This window comes from Megalopta genalis, chromosome 3 (genome assembly GCF_051020955.1).
Source record: "Megalopta genalis isolate 19385.01 chromosome 3, iyMegGena1_principal, whole genome shotgun sequence".
NCBI lineage: Eukaryota > Metazoa > Arthropoda > Insecta > Hymenoptera > Halictidae > Megalopta > Megalopta genalis.
The window spans coordinates 23359710-23377852 of record NC_135015.1 but is presented as its reverse complement, the minus strand read 5'-3'; the positions used below and the strand labels follow the sequence as shown (position 1 = coordinate 23377852).

The 18143-nt window shown below is 42.3% G+C and overlaps 3 protein-coding genes across 14 annotated transcripts in view; 2 read left to right on the top strand and 1 right to left on the bottom strand.

Moving 5' to 3' along the window:
* Nucleotides 1-628: 628 nt before the first annotated feature.
* LOC117221993 (phenoloxidase-activating factor 2) lies at nucleotides 629-5062 on the top strand. Of its 3 annotated transcripts, none has more exons than XM_033473403.2 (6): nucleotides 629-784; nucleotides 2049-2489; nucleotides 3469-3780; nucleotides 3878-4128; nucleotides 4239-4399; nucleotides 4780-5062. In XM_033473403.2, exons 2-6 carry the CDS (start codon nucleotides 2062-2064, stop codon nucleotides 4975-4977), a joined length of 1350 nt encoding a protein of 449 aa, XP_033329294.2. In that variant the 5' UTR covers nucleotides 629-784; nucleotides 2049-2061; the 3' UTR covers nucleotides 4978-5062. The 3 variants fall into 3 exon arrangements, with proteins under 3 accessions (XP_033329294.2, XP_076376490.1, XP_076376491.1); XM_076520375.1 differs by lacking the exon at nucleotides 629-784 and adding an exon at nucleotides 836-1492; XM_076520376.1 differs by lacking the exon at nucleotides 629-784 and adding an exon at nucleotides 1530-1777.
* A 1366-nt stretch (nucleotides 5063-6428) lies between these two features.
* LOC117222187 (uncharacterized) lies at nucleotides 6429-15718 on the top strand. Of its 5 annotated transcripts, none has more exons than XM_033473756.2 (12): nucleotides 6429-7011; nucleotides 7152-8898; nucleotides 9266-10012; nucleotides 10094-10472; nucleotides 10556-10931; nucleotides 11015-11768; nucleotides 11941-12174; nucleotides 12755-12991; nucleotides 13157-13339; nucleotides 13412-13629; nucleotides 13823-13978; nucleotides 14080-15718. In XM_033473756.2, the coding sequence occupies exons 2-12, from the start codon at nucleotides 8289-8291 to the stop codon at nucleotides 14266-14268; spliced, it is 4083 nt and encodes a 1360-aa protein (XP_033329647.2). In that variant the 5' UTR covers nucleotides 6429-7011; nucleotides 7152-8288; the 3' UTR covers nucleotides 14269-15718. The 5 variants fall into 5 exon arrangements, with proteins under 5 accessions (XP_033329647.2, XP_033329646.2, XP_033329644.2 ...); XM_033473755.2 differs by having other exon boundaries at nucleotides 6430-7011; nucleotides 7152-7272; nucleotides 8269-8898; nucleotides 9266-10472; XM_033473753.2 differs by having other exon boundaries at nucleotides 6430-7011; nucleotides 7152-7272; nucleotides 7379-8898; nucleotides 9266-10472.
* Nucleotides 14231-18143, bottom strand: part of LOC117222192 (transmembrane protein 230) — a 36735-nt gene continuing 32822 nt past the window's right edge. The window contains exons 1-4 of one of the 6 annotated variants that reach the window (XM_033473769.2): nucleotides 16988-17150; nucleotides 15809-15921; nucleotides 15375-15497; nucleotides 14231-15301 (exon numbers count right to left, since the gene is read on the bottom strand). In XM_033473769.2, the coding sequence (XP_033329660.1) occupies nucleotides 15164-15301; nucleotides 15375-15497; nucleotides 15809-15921; nucleotides 16988-17012 (399 nt within the window). In that variant the 5' untranslated portion in view covers nucleotides 17013-17150 and the 3' untranslated portion in view covers nucleotides 14231-15163. Of the gene's footprint in view, nucleotides 15302-15374; nucleotides 15498-15808; nucleotides 15922-16022; nucleotides 16412-16504; nucleotides 16528-16684; nucleotides 16877-16987; nucleotides 17151-18143 lie in introns of those variants that run through there. The other 5 variants (XM_033473771.2, XM_033473770.2, XM_076520379.1 and 2 more) reach the window with 5 other exon arrangements.

The following is an 18143-nucleotide window of genomic DNA, read 5'->3' as shown; positions in this document are numbered from 1 at the left end:
TCTGCGCACACTATGACAACCCACACATAGAAGAAAAGCCATATACGTATATTAGTTTTAGAGGTTTATATCCACTAAAACTGACGCTTTAATATCGAAGTGTGCAGTTCACAAGTGGAAAATTTAGATTCCGAAAAGACTAAACTCGTGGACTTCGGTTGTAGAAATATCCGTTTTGTAGTTATTGCGGAGATATTTGCAATATTTGGCCAGAGTGTTGTGTCAATCTCACGAGCATGACGTCACAAGATGGCCGCCGCTAACAGTTTTTCGTAAATATCGAGAGATGTAGAGCTCGAATCGAAAATTCACAGTCGAAGTCGCCGAAATAAGGCATGTACAAAGGCAGTGGAGTGTATTTTCAGTTGATTACTTAGTTAATTAAGACATACGACTAGTGGATCTGAATTGTATCCGAAACACCACCTCGAGCTTCCGATATTCTTCACTACCAGCGCCACAGTTCTCTTCCAACCAAAAAGATGCACCACGGACGAGCTTGTCGGTGACTATAATTATTCGACACGGTTCCAAGAACGATGGTGTTTTCCCGGTCCCATGGCGTGCGAGAGGATGTGGTGAATCCCAGGTTTCCCCATGTCAGTAAAAATCGAAGCCGTTCAACCTGTCATGGTGCATCGCGATAGCGTGCCGCGGCGAGTAATCAAGGAATCGAGAATCTTGGTGGGGAGCTAGTTATATATGCCGGTCGCTGGGCTGCAGTTTGTGTAATCGTGCGCTGCTACTTGAAGAGGCAACTCGTTCCTCACTGACTGCGATCTCCGTGAGTATTGTCTTCGACCCATACCTCCGTCCGATTGTGCTCGATGTAAACAAAGGGGCCGCGCTCGTTCGATGTCCGCAATGAATCGGAAGGGAATCGTTCCAAGTGTGACGCGTCCTCGCGATCGAACCCGTTTTCAAATCGAGAGGATCGTTACCGCGACCGAGGACTTACCCCCCGCGGATGTTCACGGCGATTATCTTTAACGTTGTACGAGACGATTCGGACTGCCTCGAGTCACCTTTGTGCCGGCGTCGCAGAAATCGTTAATTCCGGGACTCGTGTTCGTGACGATCGGCGGCCGGTTCGCGAGCCGACGTGCCGGTTCGCTGGTCCCGTTGGTCGATCTCTCTTTCTCTCTCATTCCCTCTCTCTCTCGGCCAACAGAGAAGCGGGACGAAGACGATCGATTCGCGGAATCCCACGTCGTCGCGTCTCGTCTCGTTTTCTCCGTTGGAAGCAAAATGTGCATATTGCTTGCGTTCCGCACCGATCGTCCGAACCGTGCGTCACTCGTGCAATTTGTTCGTTTTTTACGCGTACAGATACCAGAAAAATAGCTGAGCACCAACGTCGGGACGCGCGTCGTTCGCAGTTTTCTCATAGTCGACGGAGTTGCCTTCGCGAATAGCGACGGACCCGATCACCTTGAATCCTTGGAACGTCCGAGCGTGTCGAAGCGCCCGGATCGTCTTGAAAACTCGAAAGGTATTAATCAAGCGTCGCGTCGCGTTCGCATACCGCGAGACCGATAGTTAGCCGGTCCGATCGTCGATCATATCGTCGGACAGTGAGATTCCTCCGTAGTCGAATTTTAATCGAGACACAATTTATTGATTTCTTGCGGCTTAATTGCGATCCCCTGATATCACGTTCATTTACAATTGGTCAAAATATTATGTGCGAACGATAGAAGGTATCGGCGCGGTTGGTTGCGACTGATTCGATTTCGACGTTTAACGATGGGTGCTAGAAATATCGATTAGAAATTGAGTAGAAATCGTCCATGGATCACCGTGGCTAATTACGTCGTTTTTTATCCTGGAGATTTATTGTATTATTTGCCATAAATAACACGAATTGAATAAATAAGTCATAAATGCATCTTTACAATCCGAATAATTTGAATAATTCTGCATAATTCTGAATAATTCTGAACAATTCTGAATAATCTGAAGAATTATGTAAATCTAGTGTTAAGGAATTTCTTTTTTTTCTTCCGCGATGGATTAACGCGTAAAATTCTGCTTCGACTTTGTTCCAGGACCACAGCCGCAATGTGGAAAGCATTATTAACGCTGGCTTTGGCCAGTTATTGCCTAGCTGCACCTCAAGGTCAACAAAGAGACAAGCTCTTGGACGAACTGATATCGAGGATGTCGGTTCAGAACCCGAACCCGAACCCGAAGTCGAACCCGATCCCAAACCCGATCCCGAAGCCGAATCCTCAGCAGCCGGGCTCTTGCAACGAGGACACCACCGGCAGCGCGGATTTCGGTAACCTAGTAGCGTTGTTGAACCAGTACCAAAATCAGCAGTCGACCAGCACTCCCTCAACTTTCGTCGGTACGCAAAACAAACCTAAACCACCCCCCGATGACTGCGAGTGCGTACCCCACCATCTGTGCCGGAGTACGACGTTAATAGAGTATGGATTTAGGGGGACCGATATCACGTCCGATTTCGATGTAAACTCTCAGCAGATGTGAGTCCTCCAAAGACCATCCTACAGAATGAACAGAGGCTTGGCAGTGTCGAGCATGTTCAATTGGAAATTCGTGAAACGAAATCTCGGTGTCCAGATATCTTTCCGCACAGAATCGACGCTTCTCGTAGAATTCTTTTTTGGACATTAATCGTGCATGCGTAGCGATTAGTCTAACAACACGTACACACAAAGTTCCAGGTGTCGTGCACTCTGCGCGATGATTGTGCACGACTCGTGAGGCTGTCTTTGGATACACAGGTCCCTTTACATATACTCGTAATCGTAACGCCACAGAAACCGAGCCGATTCAGCGAAACGGTCATCCTCGTTCCATTTTTATTTATTTATTTGTTTACCTATGTACGGGCAAAAGGAACCCGTTGGATAAACAGTAATTAGTGCAGCGGCCATGAGAGACAGACGGAAATGACATTCTTATAACGGATCGTGAAAGATAGAGTCATGGGAAAAGTGAACAGCAAGGTCATGAATCGAGTAACTTGAGAACGGATCAGTTAGAGAGAAAGAACTCTAGGAGAACAGACAAAAATAGCTAAGCTGGAGCTACGAGTGCACCTGATAATTACACAATTGCTTGGGTTAAAGAAGACAATTTGTTCCGTGTATACCAGCTGCTAAGTCGCGACAAGTCGTTCCGAATTAATAGAATAGATGAATAGAGTAGGCGAATTAATTGCCGAATTAATTGCAGAATGAAAATGTTTAGACGATCGGCGTGCAATAGAAACTTCGAGTCGAACGTATGCAAAGTGGATCGAACGATGCCTTGACGAGCAAAGTAACAGACCCGGCGAATTCGGTTCGGTTTGTTGTGCAAACTTCCACATGGCATGGTTACCTATGGCGGAGAAAAAATACACAATTGTCCATATAACTCCAGAGGAACTCCAGGTACCCGTTCTTCAATTCGTCGAGCCTCAACCGGTAATTCTTGCCAATTTTGTTAACGGTACAGGGCTTCCGGATCTTGCGACGACCACCTGGAGGTCTGCTGCAAGCCTTCGGACAAGCTGAGGCTCGGTAACGAGTTCATTCCGCCGCGCATCGAAAGACACGGTTGCGGCCAGCGAAACCCCGATGGCGTAGGTCTCAGGATCACCGGTGACAAGGACAACGAGTCCAAGTTCGGCGAATTTCCATGGATGGTGGCTATCATGCTGGACACGGACATCGACAAGCCGTTCAAGCAGAGCTCGAGCAACATGCGGTGCGGCGGATCTCTGATCCACAGGCTGGCTGTTTTAACGGCTGCTCAGTGCGTCCGCGGGTGAGTTCTCGTTCACATTTAGATTACGCTGAAAAGGTTCCAAATGTAGGCACAACTTCCTGGTCAAACGACAATAACGCGAAGACCTAATCGATAGGAAAAACGCATCCTCCCTGATCATCCGTGCGGGCGAATGGGACAGGCGGGCGAGGAACGAGACCATCGGGCACCAGGATCGCAAAGTGCAGAAGGTGATTTTGCACGACAAGTTCTATGATTTCGCGATCTTGATCCTGGCCGAGCCGGTCGATCTAGCGGAGAACGTCGACGTGGTGTGCCTTCCAGAGCCGAATACCGTTTTCGACGCATCTCGTTGCTTTGTCAGCGGTTGGGGCAGGGATACATTAGGTGAGCGCGTCGTTTAGTAAATCCGATCTATTCCTTTATGCGTGTCAGGTCCTCCTCCCTGCTCAACGATCCGTTGTAATCGAGCTTAATTAGTGCGACGGTTGTTCCAGATTACCCGATTCACTTCCCGGCAATCCTGAAGAAAGTCGAATTGCCGGTGGTGCCACGAAGTACGTGCGAGGAGAGTATTCGGAATACATTAGGAAGACACTTCAACCTCCACGAGTCCTTTATTTGCGCTGGTGGCGAGCCTGGCCGGGATGCTTGCACGGTAATATAACGTCCTCGATGATTCGTGTCTTAATATTTAGTATCCCAGGTGGTGCAATTATTTTCTCAGGTTTGAGAATTAACTTGCACGTTGATACAGTTCCGGGTGAAAAGTATTTGAACACCTTTTGAAACGATAGGATAAACTTTTCCGAAACCGGACACTAAATGACTTGAATTATTTTTCACGCCGTTCGGTTCACAACGTTGAAAGATGTACGCAGACTTTTTATACCGCGACTCTGCGTTCAGGGAGCGTGTAGATTCTTGGAATCATTTGAGATTCTCGGCGCAATCTCGACTATAGCCATGGGGTAGATAATTTTTGATGCATTAGGCATGACAGACCAGCATTCACAGAGCCTGTGTTTGTTTTTTCAGGGTGACAGCGGCAGTCCTCTCGTGTGTCCGAGTAAGAAAGATCCTACTATATACCAACAGGCTGGCATCGTCGCATGGGGGATCGGCTGCGGCGAGCGTGGTATACCCGGAATCTATGCTAATGTTGCTTACGCGCGCACCTGGATCGACGACCAGATGGCTCGTCACAACCTGGACAATAATCTTTACAATATCTAACATGAAAATAGACTGACTCGTTTTATAAGTCCGTTACACGAATATATACCGTTGTACTCGATCAAATAGAGAACTTTGCCTTCGATATCTTTGCATCGATGCGTTTGGTGATTCAACAATTCCTGGGTCGTTAACACTTTTGGGGCTCTTGCGATCATTACATCGATTTATTTCTATTGTACTGGGTCATTTTGACTATCCTCGGGTAGTTCCGAGGTCAATAGTTTTTTCGATTAGATCCTTTCTCTAGTCCCTTTCTCGTCGCTTTGATTTTGTGCCAATAGAGTTGTCGAATTAAAATATACCCCTAATGAGGATGACACTAGCTTTTTACTACTTTTCAAAATTCATTTGAATCGTAACACTTGCGAACAAACTGAATTTTAATAAAATGTTAGCTCCGCTATGGCAGATATTAACTTTCTAGTTTCGGTTTCACTAAATATATTGCTTAGAGTTTGTGCGAACTTCTGGGATTGATTTGTGGTACTTAAGCTAAAACGGTAGGTGTGTACAGCGTGTCCAAAAAGGGAATGGAAGAGAAAGCCTCATTCAAAGTCACAACCGGTAGACTTATATAGCACCCTATTGACCGCTATATCCCCTCTTCTTTTTGCAAACGGATGTTTCCAAGCGAAGCGTGAAAAGCGAAGGTTGCCGAGAGGATTTAATTTTCGTTGCAATGTCATAAAGTAAAATCCATTCAGCAAACGGGATCCGCACTTCCGCTGTCGAATGAAGCGGTTTATGGACCCCCGGTGTTCCTTTGATTTTTACCAGACACCGTACGTCAACGGGACCGTCGCATTGTATCTCCAAAACGCTAGCTAGCTCTTCAAGAGGCTATTCCGACCGATCGACCACTTGAGATCGGCCACGTGCTAGACACGTCCTCGCGACTCTTCGCTTTTCTTTACATTCACCGTTGAATCCTAAGTTTTCTATTTGTTTCTTCTGACAGGGGATAAACGAAATGCAGACTTGGATGGCCTCGGTTGCATAGTCTTTACATAACGCTTTCTCCATTTGAAATCATGTCACTGATTTATGACACCTTGCAAACGAGACAAGATTTTCAAAGCCTGGTGCTTTTGTCCGAAATTATAACTTTTTTAGTCTTTCCAAAAGACTGAAGGAATAAGCCTGGTGGAATTAATAATTGAATTCGTATGTCCTTCACAAGTGAACGACACTTCCAGAACGACGCTATTTATTATTCGATATGGTCGTCATTTCTTTTAAATCATTGCATCATCAATGATTTTCGAGCACAGCGTTTGCTCTGAGTAATTAGGAACAACTCGTTTACATATAGTTAACAAAAGTTAAGAAACACCTTTCAAAATGTAATAACGTTTTTAAAACTGTACTAAATGACTTGAATTTTCTTTTAGATAATATAAGAACTAGTCTACTAAAATATTTTCTTTTTAATTTTCCTGTTACATGCTTGGAATGGCCAAAAATGATAAAAGACTCTCGTTTCTCAGATATTTTATCCGAACCTGGAACTGCAAAATCGTGATTTCTTGCAGTTATCGGTCGAAAGTTGTGGGAACCTGCGATTTTTGCAATCTTTAATTGTTTGTACCTCGTAACAACGTTAACCAATTTCGATAAAATGATCAGTATCTCGGCTGTTTTTATTTCAAAGGAGAACAGGCCGTGGTGGTAGCAGCCCGAGATAGAATTCGTTTCCTAAAAGGGAAGTCCGTCAGTTTGACAATGAGAACCACTGACAGAGATATGTAAACAATCTAGAGATCGCCTAGCTGACATCTTTGGCCATTAGAGATTTCGAGTTCGAAGTGTCAATAGACAATAGTACCGCGAGCGTGATTTGTGTATCTGAATCTGTACAATGGTTACAACACGTGGGAAAGTTAATGAATCGAGGCGTGTAATTCAGAGAAGAGGCACGGAAAATCCTTCGAGATAATTAATAACACGAACTTGCATCGAGTGAGCGCAATTTATGCAAGATCTTACGACATCGTAAATCTCCATTATGGATACCCCGAATTTCATGTAACGGTTAGTTCAAATACTGCGACGCATTTCGGCGTCGATTTCGGCGTCGATTTCAGCGTTGCAAAATAATATTGTCTTATTAGTTCTTATTGTATGTATGTATGTATGTATGTATTTCAACTATTTCTTAATCTTATTTTCAGCGATACCTGTGTAATTACGACCGTTTTTGATCATGTGAAGCAATTTTGAAAAAGGAGGAGTATAAGGGGACCGTTACCCACTTACCAAACTGGGATTGCACGAGGTCGACAGCATTTTAGGGTGAATTTATGCATCTATATCGAAGCCGGTCGTTCGAGATTCATTTTGGCACTAGTTTCATTGTTATTCTCTTCTAATATACAGTAGATTTGTTTAAACAAAGCAGGTGCAACCAACAGTTCGCGCAGTCCAGCCGTCCATGTTTCCGATGTTGCCAGATATATCGATATATCGATATTGTCGCTTGTGATTCTCGTTTGCCTCTCCTCGCGGTGCTTGAATATTCTCGCGGCGCTGAGTCGCAGTTTAAGCGTGTAGTCCTCGTTATTACGTGAAAGTTTTCGATAAAAACAAGTAATTATTCGTGGTGTTCTGTGCTTTCCTGCCACTTGGATCGAACAATAGACTGTCGAAGATTAACGATCGAGAATCGGTGAGCATTGTAGCATATTTAATGTAGATTATCCATTGTTTTGCTTGACACGTGATACCATTCACAAGACTTTAGAAAGTATAAACAGTAAATATAATGTTTTTACCATTTTTATTCTTGCGACTTATGCTTTATTCTGCTATTCAGCAGCGAGCCTAATGATTAAAAAAAAGTACAGGGTAATTCATCTTTGTTAAACAATCCATTTTATATTGTACATCAGAAAGAACTTTTATGTTCCCATTTACTGTGATGTGTTAGCTAATTTGAGCTAATTAACATTTCTAATCGTGCAGAAAATGAAGCTTTAAATTAATAAAGTTGTATTTGAATAAGTGAAAATATAGAATATTCCAGCTTTGCTTAAAAGACAAAAGGCACACGATGTGCCAAATGTTTTAAAATATTCTGAGAACTGGCAAATTCATAATCAAAACATTTTATTTAAGGACCGCCAGTCTATCTGTCCTGATCAATTTTTACATGGCACAGACTAAGATCGATATTTTAGGATGTTTCATTCGTCTATAGTTGTACTAATGATTCAGCATTGATATTCATTCGATGTTATTCGTTTCGACGTAGATGCAAATTAGCAAAGACATTGTATGCTTTGTTCGTAGCTTAGGGGAAATAACATAAAATGGGGAAATCAAGGACGAAAGTGTGTGCTCAGAAAGAGAATTATATTCGTGTGAAAACGTCTAATTCAAAAGGTCAGAAAAGTGTGCGTAATAGAAACCAAACATTGGAACAGAAGTATAGGAACATATTGGGCCCTAAGCAACCCATTGTTCTGCTACAAAAATGTTTATTTTTAAGGAACATTTTTTACAAAGGTACTTCGCAAGATTTGTCAGAAAGTTCTATAGACGATAGACACGACACAAGCAAATTAATTTGCCCGACAAATCGTGTTTCGTATCAATCGCCACGTGTTGAAGAAACCACATGTAATGATTTAATACATAATTCAAGAGCTGCCCGTACTAAGTCCTCTAAAAAGGATAGTAGAAAAACCAAAAAATGTAATTTAATAGACGATTCAAACGATGACCGCATCGAGTCTTCTAAAAAAGCTAAAAAGAAAATTACAGTAAGAAATAATAACTGCAGTTTAAGTGTGGTTCCTTCGGATACAAAAATATCTAATAATCTTTCGAAAACATTGAAACGATCGAATACTTCATTAAGAAGTAAAAGGTCTATTCAGCGAAGTGTTTCTACATTGGTCGTGAACAAAATAGAAAAAGGTAAGTATTGTTAATTGAAGTTAATTAGTGTTATTTATAGTTCTTTGCTTACGATAAGATTATGGATGTTCGTGTATGTATAGCACACGCAATCTCGATTCATCAAAATTAACAGAATAATATAATCTTGATTACAACGAACAAAGAACTTTTTACATTCTCTAATTTGAAGGTCCATAGTCTATCGATGACGCATCAATTTTTTAACTCGTTTCACTTTTTTAATTGCTCGAATGGTGGTACATCCGAAGCATGATGTTCACGCCAAGACTAAAGCATTAAGAAATTGAAAAAGTTTAAAAACTTATTTGGATAAGTCTATATTATATGATAACAATTCGAATGATAAATCTACGTAATAATTCAGGTCAAACGCAAGAGAATAATTTGATTCTAATGGAAAACATAAGAATGCCTTGTACACAAAACAAAAAGAGAAGAAAACAAAAAAATGTCTCTGCGTGTAGTGCATTAACTAACAACAATGAAGACAAAGAATATTCAGACACGATGCTCTTGCAGGAAAAACTCCTTACATCGAATAACAACTTCTTGACAAAGCATACTGTAGACTCTACGGTAGAGCACGCCGTAGAACATACTGCGGTAGAGCATACGGTAGAACATACTGCAGTAGAGCATACGGTAGAACATACCGCAATAGATAGCTATGGAAGTAAAAAATCAAAAGGTGAAATATCACCTTTGCATAATAGAAATGCCGCTAGAACCATTGTCACTGCCCTGTCTTCAGAATCTTTAGACACATCTTTGAAAACGAGATTCCGTACGACCCATAAAAAAAAGTTGAGGAATCATACCATGGAGCATACTGCAGCGAACATTCAAAATGATCCAATAGCAAAAGGTGAAGCATTACTTGATACTGATATTATCCAATCTTCTGAAAATCTAGATACAGCGATCTTAGAGGAATGGCTTACAACATCTTATAACAATAGTTTGAATGAACAGAATACTGAGAAACATACTGTACCAGATACTAAGCACACTATAATCACAAAAGAGGAACCAGATAAAATTGATGATGCTCAATGCGATGCATTGCATCATCGATATGGGAATAGTTGGACGAAGCAAAAGCGTTTGTACGGTAAGGATAACAATATTGATGGAAGTAGGAAAAAAGTAAAATTAAATAGGTCCACTTGGTATAAGATTTTCGGAACTGTAGAGAAGACCAATGACACAAGCGAGGAAGTTGAAACAACTAATAAAGATGTGGATTTAAATAATAACAAAGAAGTTCCTGAATTGATACCTAGAGAGGCTGCCAAAATAAGTGCTGCGGCAGAAGCGAATTTAACCGAAGGTCAAGACGTTTTTAACAGAGGAAAGCAGAATTTGGTAGAGACTTTCGGATACAGCACTCGAGTAGAATGCGATGCGAGAACGGACGCAGAACAATCGCAGGACTTAGCAATAGAAACTTGTAATCCTGTTATACAAGATACTTCTTTAATTTCAGAGAATGCTAATTTTAATACAAGCAACTTATATTGCGACGATGACGATTACATTTCGTTGTATGCGGATTCGATGATTATCGAAGAGTAAGTATCGATAATTTCTTTTGCACAGAGTCAAGATTATAATTGGAACATCCTCTCGAAGCATAATTCATCGTTGCTTGCAGATGCGATATTGGAGAACCCCTTCATTCGCGGAGATTGAAAGGAATTTCGCTCGCTACCGAGAACCAGTACGTTATGAGCGACAATGCGATCGACATTTATTATAAGAAGAATGCTCTTGAGTTTAATGAAGCATATAATGTTTACGCAAGTAACAGCAAGACTAATATTCCGCAAGAAAAGGAACCGTCCCGAACAGCCAGCAAAGACGACGAAGATATTAATTCGACGAACGTAGTAAACCGACAGATGCAGATGGACCAGAACGTAACGCAACAGCAAAATTGGAATGCAGTTTTTAAATTCTTTCGGGGTTATTGTTACAAGACGTTGATGCACGGCAAATGTTTGAAACAAAATTGTCGTTTTGAACATGATGTATGTAGAATTTTTGCCACCAATTGTAACTCTATCGTGAAAATATTGTATGTATAATAATCTGTGCATTCTTTAATATACAGTTTCAAAATATTATGACAAATTGGTATAACGGGGATGAAAAGTTTTATTTCACGATGATAGACGAATTGATACTGAACCGGTGCAATAAATTTTTACAAAATTTTTTCGGAACGTGTATCACTCTCGATGCGAACGTTTTATACCTGATAAAAGTATTGAAAAAATTATGCGACAAGAATATCGTAACGATCTCAATGGCCTATGATTTCCTTAAAAAATTGATATCGTTGGGTATCTCTCTGAAAGTAATCGTCGACAATTTGGCAGCGATAGTGGATGCCAATGACGTAGAATTTGTCAATTCTGTATCGCAAATAATGTCTAATTTTATAACACCTGGCCAGATCTGGTTGACGTTGAAACCATTGCTAGGACGAGTGGAGAAACTGACAGAAAATGTTGCCGAAGTTATCATGGCCGAGAGTATACTGACCACGAAACATATACAGGACGTATACGAAAATGCCTTGAGCAAACTAGATTCGGAGTCCCTGGGAAAAATCAAACCACAATTGTTATTGGAGTTTAATAGAATATTTATGCATCTACATGACACCGAAGTGGAAGAAACCGAGGCAACTAACGCATCGTTAATTGGAGATATTTCTTCACCGGATGATACGTACGAGCCGAAAATTGTAAAGTTTCCAAAGGAAAATCATACACCGTCGACACTAGTGTGGCACGATGTTCTTTTTCACGATAACAATAACTCGCTGGAACAAAAATCTTCGGCTGTATTGCACCCCATAGGTAAATATAACCTTAACACTTAGTTTTGCTTCATAAATATGGACTGGATCGTGTTGAAAAAATTAATTCGAACGGGAGAAGAGAACTCTTATTTTTTCTCTAACGCTGTGTTGTCCGTCGAATATATATATATATATATATATATGTCTAATGATCGCATCCACTCTCCCAGATAATGTTACGGAACCGTATTCGAGACACGGTCGAGAGAGATTTTGGAAATTTTATTTGGACGTTCACAGTCTCCAGGAGGGACTGAAATACGGCGATTATGATCATATTAAAAGTATCCTGGACGCGGCGCAAACGAAAGATGCGACTCTATTCACTGGCGCCTGTTATAACATCTTGCTTAATAAAGTAGAGCATGCTAATCATCATCTGAGTAGGCTCGTCTCGCTTGCAGGTAAATCATAATTCGTTGTAACGTTGTGATCCGCAAACTTTTTTTCGACCTAGTTACTTTGTGTTTTATTATTTTCCAGTTGATCAACGATAAATTTCATTTCTCTGCCGAAGTATCAAGATAGGTTCAGTTTTAGTAGTTTCACGGTAGTTTAGTTTGTCTCATTTTGTTTTTTCTGCTCTCTACATACGTTCTTCGCGTAACAGTAGTAGTAGTAGTAGTAGTAGTAGTAGCAGTCCGATGTTCAATCGTTTATGAGTACAAAATATGTACGATTATATTTCTTGGACCGTTTTAAACTTGTACCAAGATCCTTTCTATAGACGCGTGTTCGTAATCATCGAGTCATAGTAGAAGAAGTTAGATGTATATAAAATAAAGACAAATTTATATATAATTTTGTACGATATACGGCTTCCGCACGAAGTGCTAACATATTTAACGAGAGCATTTCTGGTTGCCGCGCTTTTGTATTAAGATTTTACGGAATAAAAACGATTTTCTAAACGATCATTGAATTTTTATTCGAGGCTGGCATACCGGATACATCGTTTTCTTTTATTTTTCTCGGACGTTACAGTCCAAACCGGGGCGACGGCGACATTTTGCAAAATATTAATCGATGTCACGATATGCATATTGACTGTTCTGGCCGAAAGGGAGCTATGGGTTTTAGCGCTCGAACTGTTGAAGAGCATCAAGATCGTGATACAGCACAAAAGTAGTTTGCTTAATTTCAACGCCGCAGTTACGATGCTCTTCGGCGAAATTTATTTAGCGAATCGAAAACCCATGAAGGCTTTCATCCTTCTCAAGCGTGAGTCAGCTTCTCATTCGTCTTACGAGCCGCGAGAGCCATGGTTTCCCAAACCTATCATCACCAAGGTCTTTCTTGCTCGGCGTATCCTTCAAATTTAGTTTACGTTGGGAAACTATGGATTCGATTTCGCTAGATCGATGTGACATAGTCTATCTTTTCCAGAAAGTAATATTATTCATACGTGTCGTAACATGTGGAAGGTAAGCAATAACGAGAGGGACGAGGATATCAGAACGCAAATAGTGACGCTGCTTTTAGACTCGTTTTGCGATACGTCCCCGGAGCACGCTTTCAATCTCTTTGAATTCTTAATCTCAGATCAGAGCAGCAACTTTTATCCAATAGGTAAGAAGCGGAAAAACGGTGCATCGCGTTCGTTACGAACCGAATGAATCGAACATTTCTTGTTTCTTCTAGATCTGATGTCTCGAGCGAATAGATTAGTATCGGTGCTGCTGTTAAAAAATGATCACAATTCGATTGTCAGCGTTGCGAAGCTGATCGACGATTATAGTTGCGCACTGAAGCCGATCACGTATCGTGCACTGATTTCCACGCTAGTTGGCATAGACTCGAAGCTGGCTAAGCAGCTGTACCACGTTGCAACTAACTTGGGCGTATATTCCAAAATGCTTGTACGTGGGGGAGACGATCAATTTTTCTCTCGTCAATGGGTTATAATCAGGGGTTGAAAATAGTTACGATTCGATGGTCTCGATTCTTGGGACAGTTATGGAGAATACAGAAAGTCTCATATAACTGTTACAAGATATGTATATATATATAAAATAATTAATTTGTGCTTTAACGCCTACTTTCCGTGAGCAGATTCATCCAGTCATGGGTATTATCGTGAAGTCCGATTGGACCAGAGAGGAAATGTATCTTGCAGTGTCGACCATGATGGAGCAGCTTGCGGCGAACGTTGGTCATGCGATCAGTGGCATCACGCCGAAACAAGTTTCTTTGCATCTTATCTTCGAGGTGAGTTTCCGCTGGAATGCAATTAGAAGATTGCGGATTTCGTGAACCGATGACGGAACCGTGTAGCCACAGTTGGCCATTTTTCTGACTTCTTTTTACAGGCTACCTCGTTAGGAACGGACGAGCAACGCGACAATAAGCTGCAGAAAAGTATAACGTTAATGAAAACGGTGCTCGAGACAGAATTCGACCCGCCGCTTTCCATGATAAGGAGAAGCAAAGGTAAATTCCACAAAATAAACGGTACCAGCGTTTGCAATCATTTGCGATCCTTTATGCAAAGCGTTTAACTTTTGCGACTGATTATTTTTTATTTTTTGATAGAATTTATTACAGATCATTGTTGGTTTTATTTCACTTTTTAACGCTATCGAAGCTTCTTACGAATATGACGTTTACAAAGTAAAAATACTCTTTTTTTAATTATCAACATTCAGATGAATTTCGGTGAATTCGTTTTATTAACAATTTAGCATCTAGCTTATATCGACTACTGACCGTTGGATCAAAATGTGTCGTTCTTGAACATTTCGCAATCAGATTATATAATCATGTACAACATTTTGCTCTAACAATATAGTATACTTGTGTGTAAACGTATATTTATACCCGACTGCGTTTCATTCACCGTATTCTGCAGGTGTCGCGCGATTCCAAATACGCTGACATTTGAAATCGAACAATTGTATACTGTCCTGTAGGCACATTAATCACGTAAAGCTGACGTTTACTGTAAAATAGTTTATTAATCACAGATGTTCTCGATGCTCTATACAAAAAAAAGAAAACATTTTTATTTGAAAACAACTCGCGGATCGGAAATCAGCACGGTCCGTACGATCTTTGAAAATGCAAGAAAATTGTCTTTTCCGTTAACATTTCGGGGACAGAATGAATTCTTCGTTGGTAGCACTAAGTACTTACAAGTCGAAAACGATGCAACTGTGCGTTACGTAATATGTACAGAAATAAATAATTATTCCCGCCACATGGTTGCGAATTGAACACCGTGCATGGGGTTTTCTCACGCGTTCTAGTATACCGAAGTCTTTGAAATCCAAGTGTCGATCACGTGATCAGAAAAATATATAAGCAATACTCACGTTGCTTGACGCGGTGCTAGTTTCGTGCTAATCGAAAGTTCAACTTTCTAGCTACTTCCCGGTAAAAAAAATTCACGTATAATTAATCGAACTCCGGTATATCGTCGAAAGAATACCCTGGTACTTTTTGATAAGCTAAAATGGCGACCCTCATGTGGTAAGCTCCCGGTATGAACATCAGAATCCCTAAGATAATGATCGGCCACATGCGATCGGAATACTGAAAGAAGAATAAATAACGATTAATATACAGAGCACATCGAAGCTATATAATACTATAAAATACTACTCACTTTCGAGTCGATGTGACCGCTCACGATTAGACTACCCATGATGAGCATAATAGTACCCCCAACGAACAAAAGTGCCGCCAGCGTGATGGCTTTCCATGGTATTTTTACCGGTGGATTCACGAACTGAAAAATCGTTACCCCGTTAGTGTCTATTATTTCAATATACACATTCGTGCCTTATCGTTTCGACTGCCGCGTCGCCCGTACACAGATCACGGCATTGTTAATCGGTTTTGAAAATTAATTTGTACGCTAATCTATTATAAGTTCCTAATCTTACTAAAATTCGCGCAATGTAAGAATTTTGTAAGAAAAATCAAATAAAATACTTTGATTGTACGAAACTTTTGAGGTTGTTGGCGTGGACGTGTCAAACTGTCGAAAGACTAAAACCTTTGAGTGACGGTGGTGCAAGAACAAATATAGAGTATCACCTGGGAATCGACAAAACCATTGTCGGTTTCTGTAAGCTGTGTGTAATCCACGTTGTCGAATTGTCGGTCGCCGCCCAATTTTCTCCTGGACATGCTCACTTTATGAATATAATCTGAAAAATCGATACAACATTGATTCGGCATCAATTTATAATGCGACGGTTCGTATTCGATCGTTCGCACGCCATAGCACCAAACGGCAGCACCAACGAACCTATATCGCACCCAATTTTTGCAACGTTTATCCGTGCAAAAATTCGAACACTTTCGCTAAACGCGTCGGCCTTTTAACGATCGTTGTTGCACGTTAAAACATGTGCCCCGTCTAGGTAAGCCGAGTGTATCGGTCGTTATCTTTCACGATACGAACTGCGATAAAAAGTGTCAACGAATAAGTCGCGCCAGTTCGACGACGTCAAGTCGATGTTCTTAATTGTACAAATAAAACGTGTCAACGATGTAATGGCATTTGAAATTTTTAAACGAGACAACGATCGTTTCAGTTCCAAAATAATGGTTCCACCACGCGCAGAAGATTTGGACCACGGCGGAAGTCTCTAGCGGACGGCTAAACGATTCAATGACGAATCCAATGGACAATCGAAGACACTCGTTTCAATTAACTACGATTATACAACAACGAAATTAGAAACCGAATCGTCGACTGCAACGGACAATCGAATATTTAAACGGTACCTAAACGCCGTGGATGCGACTAGACACCCCCTCGCTCTCTCCAGTAAAAAGATATATTTTTTTTCCATTCGATGGAACGAAAAGTCGACGTTGCAAACAACCGATAATGCTATTTGGTTTATTTATTCGGCCGCGTCGCAGTTAAATCTCGATGAACTTAACGTTCGGTACTGTACGTACGGGGTGGCTCCAAATACCGCAGTATTCCAAGGAACAAACCGTTATTGTAAATCTTCGGTCAAAGAACACCGTCGACGACAATTTACGCTCATATTTGAATGTTGTTATCAGAACTATTTCAGAATTTCGAGGTTATGTGTACGCGTCGATTATCAGCCGTGGCCAAGCCATGACGCATGCGTTCCGTAAATCGCGGGAGAATTCGAACGAGGAATTGGCCTAACCGCTACCTGTTAAGCCGTACGAACGCGAGCCAAGGGAAGGAAGGAAACCGAGGCACCGTTCGCGCCGAGGATAGTTTACCTGCACCGAACCAGCTTGTCCACATATCAAGGATCGATAACGCTGTCAAGCTCTCGCGTACGGAAAAGTTCGTTAGGCTCTCAACACTTCTGGGATCTCGGAGGACTGACGGCTGGTCACGCACAGGATTCGAAATGGTTCGCGTGCATTTCGGCCTGGCCTTCGGCGCGGTATGACATTGAAACGCGACTGCGGCTAACACCCCAGGTGTTACGAAACAAGGTCCTCCGTTCGATCGAGCGCTGCTACTGCTTCCAGGAGCCCAGGAATCCTGACCGTCCGTCCCGAGGACGGTGCAACGATGTCATGATAGGAACGCGGCACCCTTACGCAACAGCCCCGACGTCCTTGGCACGAGGAAAACCACTCGGATCCTCCCCGGGGTGTATCGACTGGGCACCGCACCGCTGCTTTTAGGACTTCGGCTTCGTCCTTTCCACGGACTGTGCGAACCCCCTGAGTTACGCACACTGTCAGCGTAGGAGAACTATCACAGGCAGACTATTGGTCACGCTTCCTGTCAGTAGTCGGATCGATCTGGGAAAATGAAGAGAGGCGGCGGTGGAAGCTGTGTGCTTGCCTGCGTCGCGACGCTAGGCGCAGTGCAGTACGACGTCGATGAGCGGCGAGGGTGCACGATTCCACCCTATTTTTCTGCGGACCGATGCACCCCGCATATTTCACCGACTCGGTCCCACGGTTATCCACGATCGCAACGCTCTACAGCGATCTGCCAGCGAATTTTCTGGTCCACGGTGTACATATCTCGCGCGAGCCACCGATTACGTGGCTAGAGCGCATCGCCTGCCGCGAGCCGGCCGCATTCGTAATTTAGGGTAAATCGTTCGCCACCGGACGGCGCGCAAGGGTCGCACCGAGTGCCGAGCGAACAGGGGCTTGGGGGTCGAGGAGACGACGGAGGCGACAGGCTGCATGGAAATTGCGTGTTGGCCGCAGTAAAGACGACCGGGGCTGATAAATCGAGCCGTGTTTCGGCGATATCTCCGCAAAAATATCGATCACCGTGACCAGGTTCCCTATGCGGCTCGCCTATTAGGTCATTTCGCGCGTACCCTGCACTTATACGCTATCAATCGCCGCGGAAATCAGCGGAAAGCCGCGTCCGAGGAGCGGCCAATTTTGCGGGAGCCGCCTC